The 12013-nt window shown below is 40.5% G+C and overlaps 1 protein-coding gene across 1 annotated transcript; it reads right to left on the bottom strand.

Moving 5' to 3' along the window:
* Nucleotides 1–513: 513 nt before the first annotated feature.
* Nucleotides 514–1518, bottom strand: LOC120878247 (olfactory receptor 4C46-like). The gene is given in 1 exon segment (XM_040260936.1): nucleotides 514–1518. A coding segment is annotated over 1 exon segment (1005 nt).
* Between the last annotated feature and the right edge of the window lie 10495 nt (nucleotides 1519–12013).

The following is a 12013-nucleotide window of genomic DNA, read 5'->3' as shown; positions in this document are numbered from 1 at the left end:
TGGTTGGATGGCATCATGTGTGTTTCAACACAGTGCTTGTCTCAAAAAATGGAAGTAATAATGTAGTTACGTGTCCTTTCTGTTATCATTGCCTGGCAGCATCGCTCAGAAGCTGAGAACATAGTCTGAGAGATCAGCTAAATATAGCTAAATAATCTCCCATATTTCTGTTTTGGAAATTTCCCCTTTCTGCTTGCTTTCCCACCTGTAAAATGAGGGTAAGTAGCAATGTCGACTTCATTGGATTATTACAGATATTACTGCTAAATATGAGTGGATTTTTTTATTTTTTTATTTTATTTTATTAGAATGAGTTTATTAATCCACATACACTGATGAAACTAGAAAAACTAAGCCCCAACCTGGTAGAATGCTCCAAACATGCAAAAGCAGTCTCCTGCTAAGTTTTTCCTGACTTTTCTTGTACCCATTTCTTCTCCCCCCTGCAGAATCTATGATGTGTACTGGCTATTTATTTTCCTTTTATCTCATAGGTGTTCTTTGCTGAAAGCATCAGAAATGTCCTTTTGACATTTCCATTAGTAGAATCAATGCTGGGCTTCTTGTAAACTTTATCGATCTATCACCTGAAACCACTTTTCTATTACACAAATTCCTAATAGCATTTTTCTTCTGGGCATTTCTATACTGGGTATAGATTAAGGGATTTAACATGGGAGTTATCATGGTATAAAACACAGTAACTGCTTTATCAATTGGAAAAGTAGTTGCTGGTATCAGGTACACAAAAATTCAGGGCACAAGGAATATGATGACAGCTGAGATGTGGGAAACACACGTGGAGTGGGCCTTGCACCTCTCTTCCAAACTGTGTGTCCTTAGGGAGCACACAATGACCCCATAGGAGCCCAACAAGAGGAGGAAGTTTAACAGACAGAGGAAACCACTGTTGGTAGCAATGAAGAGCCCTAGAGTGTGGGTTTCAGAGCAGGTAAGTTCGAGCAAAGGGTTCAGATCACACATAAAGTGATCTATGACATTAGAGCCACAGAAGGGTAAGTGGAAGATGAAGAGGATCTGTATGGTTGCATGAAGAAAGCTTCCCACCCATATCACTCCAATTCGCAGCCAACACAACTGCCAGTTCATGACGGTGGTGTAGTGCAATGGCTTGCAGATGGCCACATAGCGGTCATAGGCCATTGCAGTCATGAGAATGACATCAGCACCTGCAAATAAATGCTCCCCAAAGATCTGAGTCATGCATCCATTGAAAGGGATGGTTTTTGTTTCATGGAAGGAATCTACAATCAATTTCGGGTTATTGACAGAGGAGTAACAAACATCAATAAAAGAGAGATGAGCCAGGGAAAAGTACATTGGGGACGCCAGTAATGGGCTGACTGTGATGGTGACCAAGGTGAGCACATTCCTTACCACAGAGACAATGTAGATGACCAGAAAAACAGCAAATATGACTTTCTGTATCTTTGGATTCTGTGTGAGTCCCAGTGGGACAAACTCTGTTACGTTGTTCATATTCTCCATGTATATCATGGTTAATTACATTACCTGAAAAAACAATTATATTAGCTCAATCTTGAATTTATACTTTCCATGTAATAAATGCCAAATTCTATTGAATTCTGAATTATGAAGAGTATTTTTTTCTTTTGATAAAGGAAGAAAATATTTCTGATCTCTTGAAGTTAACTCAAATCCTCTCCTAGAATATGTTTATAGTTGGAGACATGAGGAACCCTATGCACACACAGCAGTAGACCATCTGTGCACATTTAATCACTTGAGATGACCCAGAGCCTAATGTGAACCAAAAGGTCTTGTGCATAGTAGTAGCAAATCTTCCCAGGTGGTTCAGTGAGAAAGAATTTGCCAGAAAAGGCAAGAAAAAAGGAGACGCAGCTTCGATCCCTGAGTTAGGAAGATTCCCTGGAAAAGTGAATGACAACCCCTCCATTTCTTGCCTGGAAAATCCCATGAACAGAGAAGCCCGATGGTCTATAGTCCATGGGGTCATAAAGAGTTAGACACAACTGAGTGAGCACGTAGAAGTAGCTAAGTCCAAGAGATTGAAAATGGATGTAAAAGTTATGAATGGCTAATGGATTTTCTCGCTACTCTTAGGAAATGGGAAACCGTGTAAGGTAATTGAGAATGTGAGTATAAGGATGAAAAGAAATTTGAGAAACAGAGAATCCTGCATATAAATCTAGTAAAGATATTTGTGTGATTTGTATGATAGGAGGATGAAAGACAGAAAGGAATACAAGAATCAGACTATATATGAGCTGACAAATTGCAGCAAAGCATTGGTATGGGAAAGTAATGAAAAGATACAGGAGTGACTGTAACAAAATTAACATCTTTCCTATAAATTTCCATAATCCAATAATTTATAGATATACTTTTAACAATAGATTACTATATGAATGGCATGGTTGTGTGCATGCTAAGTCACCACAGTCATGTCTGACCCTTTGTTACCCCATAGGCTGTAACCCAACAAGCTCTTCTCTTCATGGGACTTTCCAGGCAAGAATGCTGGAGTGGCTTGCCATTTCCTTCTCCAGGTGATCACCCTGACCCAGTGATCAAACCCACACTACCTCATACTGCACAGTGATAGAAAAAAAAAGTGGACATGCCAAGTAAACAGAGATCAGTGCGAATTTAAGCTTAGAGCCTCAGCCTAAGATGTGTGGCTGTTAATACTGGTGAGCAGGCCCATCTGAGCAGTGACCACTGAGGACAGCTGGGAGGAAATGGGTTCTCAGCATTGCCAATGAGAGTTTCAGGCTGGCAAAGCTTCCTGGGCCCTCCGCATAACGACCTAACTTTGCTCTAACAACCCCATTTCTAGTAGTTTATCCTGAGGAAGCAGATAAAGGGACAAACAGCTGTGTGCAAAGATGCTGGCTGTAGAGCTATTTACAAGATCAGCAAATGTCCCATCATGAGGACTGGATTTAATGACTTACAGAATAGGAGGCAGCTATTAAAGTGATGAACACAGACAGTTAGACCAGACAACAGGAAAAGGATGAGGCAGAAACACACACACACACACACACAAAGGTGCCCACACTATTCAGTAACACTTAAATCAGCTGTACCTTGTGACCTACTGCCGTTTCAAAAAATACACTTATGCATACAAACCCTCTAGAAAAATGCACATCCAGCCATTAACTGCAGTTCATTATTTCTGGAGAGAATGATGGGGGAGTTGGGGAGGAGTTAGGAAAAAAAAAAAAAAAGGATGGTTTCTTTCCAACAAATACACTTCTGGACTGTTAGTACATGAAGTCACAAATAATCAGAGGACATGACTGAAGCGACTTAGCAGCAGCAGCAGCAGCAAACATGTGATATTAGTGAACTGCTAAAAAAATAATAAAAGGTGTTTGCAAATGATGCACAAATAAATACATACATTATGAATGGACCAGTCAGCTTTCAAGCACAGAGCTGCATGCAAGGAGTCATCCATGTAGAGAAATGATCTGCGATAAATCTATGTGAACAGTATCATTCCATCCACATAGGAGAAATAAGCATAGCACAAAATAGCAATAATTATGTCATTAATTTAATTTGACAGATGAAAAAATTGAATCTCATCAAGATTAAGAAATTTGTAAGACCCAATTCTCTAACCTACATTTATTTTGTCATCATATACATTTTTTAATAATTAAGACTAATCATGACATTGGAAACAAAATTTAAATAAACCTCACACACAAAAATACATCAACATGATTATTAATTGATACAAACCATGACTTGTTTAGTCCAAACATGAATATGTAGAACTCTTCTTTGGAGTAACTGCTATGCATAACATGGGTCTCTTTGGCTTCTTTAAAATTGGAGATGACTGTTCCTCAGTTTAATGTATGGTTAATTTTTGTTTTCTATATTATTGCCAAAAAAGTCAATTCTTCCTAATGTTTTCTGGAAAAATAGTCATAAAAATAGGTAAAGTTCCTCTGTGTGTCTTCAGTGGTTTGCTGGATACATTTATATTCACATAACAGCCTGTGAGGGGGATTAGTCTTCTCACTTGGTATTAGAAGAGATAAGAATATAAGGTTGCAAGAAATGTACCCCAGATCAAGAAGCTGCAGGTGGAAAAAGGCAAGATTCTAATCTGGGTTTCTAATTCCCAGACTAATATGCGCAGTCACTGGGATTGTCATTTTCAACATTTTGCAGAAGAATGAGGTGAATTCTTTCTTTTACAATTAAAAACAAATTTTAAAATTTAATTCTTTCTTTTTTTGAAAAGTGCACTCATCTCAAATGCTAGTAAAGTAATGCTCAAAATTCTCTAAGCCAGGCTTCAGCAATATGTGAACCATGAACTCCCTGATGTTCAAGCTGGTTTTAGAAAAGGCAGAGGAACCAGAGATCAAATTGCCAACATCTGCTGGATCATGGAAAAAGCAAGAGAGTTCCAGAAAAACATCTATTTCTGCTTTATTGACTATGCCAAAGCCTTTGACTGTGTGGATCACAATAAACTGTGGAAAATTCTGAAAGAGATGGAAATACCAGACCACCTAACCTGCCTCTTGAGAAATCTGTATGCAGGTCAGGAAGCAACAGTTAGAACTGGACATGGAACAACAGACTGGTTCCAAATAGGAAAAGGAGTACATCAAGGCTGTATATTGTCACGCTGCTTATTTAACTTCTATGCAGAGTACATCATGAGAAACACTGGACTGGAAGAAACACAAGCTGGAATCAAGATTGCCAGGATAAATATCAATAACCTCAGATATGCAGATGACACCACCCTTATGGCAGAAAGTGAAGAGGAGCTAAAAAGCCTCTTGATGAAAGTGAAAGAGGACAGCAAAAAAGTTGGCTTAAAGCTCAACATTCAACAAGTGGTGCTGGGAAAACTGGTCAACCACTTGTAAAAGAATGAAACTAGATCACTTTCTAACACCACACACAAAAATAAACTCTAAATGGATTAAAGATCTAAATGTAAGACCAGAAACTATAAAACTCCTAGAGGAGAACATAGGCAAAACACTCTTTAGTTCTTTGCTTTCTGCTATAGGGTGATGTCATCTGCATATCTGAGGTTATTGACATTTCTCCCTCCAATCTTGATTCCAGCTTGTGCTTCTTCCAGCCCAGCGTTTCGCATGATGTACTCAGTATAGAAGTTAAATAAGCAGGGTGACAATATACAGCCTTGACGTACTCCTTTTCCTATCTGGAACCAGTCTGTTGTTCCATGTCGAGTTTTAACTGTTGCTTCCTGACCTGCATACAGGTTTCTGTAAGAGGCAGGTTAGGTGGTCTGATATTTCCATCTCTTTCAGAATTTTCCACAGTTTATTGTGATCCACACAGTCAAAGGCTTTGGCATAGTCAATAAAGCAGAAATAGATGTTTTTCTGGAACTCTCTTGCTTTTTCTATGATCCAGTGGATGTTGGCAATTTGATCTCTGATTCCTCTGCCTTTTCTAAAACCAGCTTGAACATCTGGAATTTCATGGTTCATGGATTGCTGAAGCCTGGCTTGGAGAATTTTGAGCATTACTTTACTAGTGTGTGAGATGAGTGCAATTGTGCAGTAGTTTGAGCATTCTTTGGCATTCCCTTTCTTTGGGATTGGAATCAAAACTGACCTTTTCCAGTCCTGTGGCTACTGCTGAGTTTTGCATATTTGCTTGCATATTGAGTGCAACACTTTCACAGCATTATCTTTCCAGATTTGAAATAGCTCAACTGCAATTCCATCACCTCCACTAGCTTTGTTAGTAGTGATGCTTTCTAAGGCCCACTTGACTTCACGTTCCAGGATGTTTGGCTCTAGCTGAGTGTGAGTGATCACACCATTGTGATTATCTGAGTCATAAAGATCTTTTCTGGACAGTTCTTCTGTGTATTCTTGTCACCTCTTAATATCTTCTGCTTCTGTTATGTCCATACAATTTCTGTCCTTTATTGAGCCCATCTTTGCATGAAGTGTTCCCTTGGTATCTCTAATTTTCTTGAAGAGATCTCTAGTCTTTCAATTCTGTTGTTTTCCTCTACTTCTTTGCATTGATCACTGAGGAAAGCTTTCTTATCTCTCCTTGGTATTCTTTGGAGCTCTGCATTTAGATGCTTACATCTTTCCTTTTCTCCTTTGCTTTTCAATTCTCTTCTTTTTTCAGCTATTTGTAAGGCCTCTTCAGACAGCCATTTTGCATTTTTGCATTTCTTTTTCATGGGGATGGTCTTGATCCCTGTCTCCTGTACAATGTCATGAACCTCTGTTGATAATGAACTCTAATGTTATCAAATACAGAGAAACACAGAGTGAAATGGTGGTTTCCAGAGGTGTGGTGGTGGGGCAACAAGGAGATGTTAGTCAGAGGGTACAAAGTTGCAAGATGACTAAATCTGGGGATCTAGTGTACAGCATGATGGCTGTGGTTAATAATACTGGACTGAATACTGGGAATTTGCTAAGGGGTTAGATTTCACAGCATAAAATGTTAACAATTCCAGGGTGATTAAATGAATATGTTGATTAGCTTGACTATTATAACCATTTTACTATGTATATGCATACCAGATCATGTTGTACACCTTAAATATACACACACAATTTCAATTTAAAATTTAAAAATTGGGACTTCCTTTTTTGTCCAGTGGTTAAGAATCTGCCATGTAATGCAGGGGACACAGGTTCAATCCCTGGTCAGGGAACTAGAATCCACATACCATGGAGCAACTAAGCCAGTGTGCTGCAACTACTGAGCCCCCATGCTCTGGAATCCATAAGCCACAACTAAAGAGTCTGTGCAGTACAATGGAAGCCAAGGGACGGCACAGTGAAGATCCCAAGTGCTGCAACTAAAGCTCAACCCAGCCAAATAATTTTTTTTTTAAATAAAAATTTAAAAGCTGTCACTTACAGGGTGACACTATTTTAACTGGTTCAGACTCTTTAACTACTCTCTATACACACACACACACACAAAAAAAAAACCACACATACAGGGAGAGGAAGAGAAAGAGAAAATGGTAAGACAAATGTAGATGTGATAAAATGTTAAAAATTGGTGAATCTGGAGAAGGATCATTTGGAGCTTACAAAAAAGAAGTTGCAAAACTCTGTATAATTCTGACTTTTATGTAAGTTTGAAATTATTTCAAAGGGAAAAAGAAAGTATGAGGCAATCTAACTAAAAGGTAACAATCAAATAAACCCATGGTGAGGTACATTTTAGCAGAACACTGACTTAAATTCTAAAAATGTCAATATCATGGGGGGGGGGGAAGGAGAGGGGGTGGGCAGGGGAAATGTTCTAGATTAAAGGACACTAAAGAAACATAACAAGTAAATGTAATATGAAACCCTGGGTTAGATGATCTTCATAGATTGGAAAAAAATGTGCTATAAATTCCATTTTTTGAACAAGCAATAAAATTAGAAAAAAAAAAAAAGACCCTTTACCATATAATAATCGCATTAAACCAATATTATATGTCATGAATCCATTCCAGGAGGTATGTGGGATCTTAGTGTTCCCCAGTTCAGTTCAGTTCAGTTCAGTCGATCAGTCTTGTCCGACTCTTTGCGACCCCATGAATCGCAGCACACCAGGCCTCCCTGTCCATCACCATCTCCCGGAGTTCACTCAGACTCACGTCCTTCGAGTCCAGGATGCCATCCAGCCATCTCATCCTCTGTCGTCCCCTTCTCTTCCTGCCCCCAATCTCTCCCAGCATCAGAGTCTTTTCCAATGAGTCAACTCTTCGCATGAGGTGGCCAAAGTACTGGAGCTTCAGCTTTAGCATCATTCCTTCCAAAGAAATCCCAGGGTTGATCTCCTTCAGAATGGACTGGTTGGATCTCCTTGCAGTCCAAGGGACCTTCAAGAGTCTTCTCCAACACCAGAGTTCAAACGCATCAATTCTTCGGCGCTCAGTCTTCTTCACAGTCCAACTCTCACATCCATACATGACCACAGGAAAAACCATAGCCTTGACTAGGCAGACCTTAGTCGGCAAAGTAATGTCTCTGCTTTTGAATATACTATCTAGGTTGGTCATAACTTTTCTTCCAAGGTATAAGCGTCTTTTAATTTCATGGCTGCAGTCACCATTGGCAGTGATTTTAGAGCCCCCCCAAATAAAGTCTGACACTGTTTCTACTGTTTCCCCATCTATTTCCCATGAAGTGATGGGACCAGATACCATGATCTTGGTTTTCTGAATGTTGAGCTTTAAGCCAACTTTTTCACTCCCCTCTTTCACTTTCATCAAGAGGCTTTTTAGCTCCTCTTCACTTTCTGCCATAAGGGTGGTGTCATCTGCATATCTGAGGTTATTGATATTTCTCCCGGCAATCTTGATTCCACCTTGTGTTTCTTCCAGTCCAGCATTTCTCATGATGTACTCTGCATAGAAGTTAAATAAGCAGGGTGACAATATACAGCCTTGACATACTCCTTTTCCTATTTGGAACCAGTCTGTTGTTCCATGTCCAGTTCTAACTGTTGCTTCCTGACCTGCATACAGATTTCTCAAGAGGCAGGTTAGGTGGTCTGGTATTTCCATCTCTTTCAGAATTTTCCACAGTTTATTGTGATCCACACAGTCAAAGGCTTTGGCATAGTCAATAAAGCAGAAATAGATGTTTTTCTGGAACTCTCTTGCTTTTTCCATGATCCAGCGGATGTTGGCAATTTGATCTCTGGTTCCTCTGCCTTTTCTAAAACCAGCTGGAACATCAGGGATTTCACGGCTCACGTATTGTTGAAGCCTGGCTTGGAGAATTTTGAGCATTACTTTACTAGCATATGAGATGAGTGCAACTGTGCGGTAGTCTGAGCATTCTTTTGCATTGCCTTTCTTTGGAATTGGAACGAAAACTGACCTTTTCCAGTCCTTTGGCCACTGCTGAGTTTTCTAAACTTGCTGGCATGTTGAGTGCAGCACTTTCACAGCATCATCTTTCAGTATTTGAAACAGCTCAACTGGAATTCCATCACCTCCACTAGCTTTGTTCACAGTGATGCTTTCTAAGGCCCACTTGACTTCACATTCCAAGATGTCTAGCATGGATCAAACTCACACTCTCTGCATTGAAAGCTCAGAGTATTAAGCGTTGGATCACCAAGGAAGTCCCCAAAGGTCCTTGTTCTTAAGAGAGACATCCTGAGGTATCTAGGGGCAAAGTATGATGATTTCTGCAACTTTAAGATGTTTCAGCAAAATTAATAAAAATAATAGTATGTGTGTGTTTGCATGTTAAGGGGAACTTCTCTGGTGGTCCAGTGGTTAAAACTCCATTCTTTCACTACAGGGGACAAGTGTTCCATCCCTGGTCCAGGAATAAAGATCACCATATACCTCCCAGCACCGCTGGGGGAATAAAAAGGTGTGTATGTGTCTACCTCAAGAGAGAAAGAACAAATACAGCAAAATATTAATATTAGTTAATCTGAGTTAATGTTTATTATTCTTACAGCATATCTGTATGTTTGAAATTTTTTCAAAATAAGATATTTTTAAGAAGCTATTACTTATGTGAAATACTTTTCCCACTCTCTCAGATAGAATTAACCCTGCCTCCTCTAAGTTGTTGTGTTTTTATTTTTAACCTAAAATGCTCATGTGTGTGCTCAGTTGCTTTAGTCATGTCCAACTTTTTGCAACCCTATAGACTGTAGCCTGCCAGGCTCCTCTGTCCAGGGGATTATCCAGGTAAGAATACTGGAGTGGGTTGCCATGCCCTCCTTCAGGAGATCTTCCTGACCCAAGGATTGAATATGCATCTCTTACATCTCCTGTACTGCAGGTGGATTCTTTACCACTGAGCCACTGAGAAAGCAAATGCTCAGACTGGGTTGTAATTATTTGTTGAAGCTCCTTGAGGTAGGAACTTAAATTCCCTTTGGAATTCAGTCATGGGAGGAGTATTCTAATTAAAGGCAATTTTATGTTGCTCACATGGTTTTACTGTAATATTCTGATGCTAAACTTTTGGGCTCACAGCAAAACATGGCTGGACATTCATGAGCTGAGGACTAGAATAGAAAACTAAGCCTTTGATTCAGAGCAAAGCACACTGATGGAGTTAATCTGATCAATGACTCGTTCTGTCCCTTTATGGACCCCTCTGCAGGCGTAGCTGGAAAGCCCACCACTGGCTGCCAGGCCGGTACACAGAAGCACTACACGAGGGAATGATATTCTGAAAGTTGAACCAATTGCCCCTGATGCTTGGAATATAACCCATGGCACTTCTGTCTTATCACTTCCAAGAAATGTATCTCAGGAGGGCAGCCCCATCCTCAGCTGACCAGAGGTCTGATTATAAAACTCATGGGATAAGAGAGCTATGGTTGGCTTCCCTGGCAGCTCAGTAGTAAAGACTCTGCCTGCTAATACAGCAGAAAAGCAACTACGCCCATGTGCCACAACTATAGAGCCTACACTCTAGAGCCCGGTAGCTGCAACAGCTACTGAAGCCCATGAGCCCTAGAGCCCATGTCCCACAATGAGATGCCACTGCAATGCAAAGCCACACTAACTAGAGAGTAGCCCCTGCTCACCACAACTACAGAAAAAATCCTGTGCAGCAATGAAGTCCCACTACAGCCAAAAATAAAGTTATTTAGAAACTAAAAGAGAGAGAGATTATATAGTTGGAGGGTGATGGAGAAACCATGCTCTTCCCATCTCTCTAGTCTTCTTTGGACGAGAGCTTAGAATAGAGACTTCCCTCGTGGTCCAGTGGCTAAGACTCTGTGTTTCCAATACAGGAGGTGCCCAGGTTTGATCCCTGCTCAGGAAACTAGATCCCACATGCCCCAACTAAGAAGCCTACATGCCACAGTGAAGACATTGTGAGTCGAAACTAAGACCCAGCACAGCCAAAATAAATAAATATTTTAAAAAAGAAAAAAAAAGAGAAAGAAACTGAGCATTGTTTAAAAACATAGGAAATAGTCTCTGTCCACAGTACTGAGAAGACAACTTCTACTCTTCTTTCTGCCCACTTCCCTTATTTCCTCCTCCTCTAGGAAGAAAAGAATACTTCTATGATTAATAAAACTAGGTACAGGGCTCCCCTGGTGGCTCATACAGTAAAGAATCTGCCTGCAAAGCAGGAGAGTTTGGTTTGATCTCTGGGTTGGGAAGATCCCCTGGAGTAAGAAATAGCAACCCACTCCACTCCCTGCCTGGGAGATCCCATGGACAGAGGAGCCTGGTAGGCTACAGTCCCTTAGGTCGCTCATGACTGAGTGCGCACACACACACAGGGTCACTGCACACACAGGGGCAGTACACACACACACTGCCCATGCTCCTTCTGAGTTTCTTTCTTGGAGATGTCTGTCCCACAGGCCATATAACTTCATCTCTGCTCATGCAGTAATGACAAAGAAGTTTCCTTTGCTTTCCTGTAGCTTAGCCCATTTTTGTGGGGGAAGTTCAGTTCATAGAGGAAGAAATGAGATGCTCGTTTTGCCCCCGGGTCCAAGCTATATCCTCCAGACCAGCATTAGCAGCAAGGAAGGTGATATTTTCATCTCAGTCTGCTTCCTCTATCACCTGGTTCAGGACTCAGAAAAAAGAGGGACATGAAGGGCCTCTCAGAACCCGAACAGTATTTTTCTAATCTTTGAGTCTCGATCCCTCTCCTGGTGCTTGTTCTAGGACCAGCCTTCAATAAATTTTTGTTGTCTTGAACTCAGACAATATGACACACACTGGCATGTACTCACAGTTATCGTCAGGGTGATGGTTGTTTTCTTTCTTTCTTTTTTTTTTAATCATACAAAGTGACTTTTGAAGCCTTTCTAGTTTGGCTGCAGGCTCTGAGGCTACAAGGAAGTGAGCTTTGGTTAGCAGAGGGGAGAGAGCCGGGTTTTTGTGCTTTGCTATGTTTGCGATGCCAAAGACTGACACCCCAGGGGTGCTCTCAAACAGCTTGATGGCAGTCAATTTTAACAATGATCAAACATTTTTTTGAAATTTTCCTTTATCCTTGAAATGCCT

The sequence above is a fragment of the Oryx dammah genome, unplaced genomic scaffold (assembly GCF_014754425.2).
Source record: "Oryx dammah isolate SB20612 unplaced genomic scaffold, SCBI_Odam_1.1 HiC_scaffold_18, whole genome shotgun sequence".
NCBI classification, from domain to species: Eukaryota; Metazoa; Chordata; class Mammalia; order Artiodactyla; family Bovidae; genus Oryx; species Oryx dammah.
This window is presented reverse-complemented; position numbering and strand designations above follow the sequence as displayed.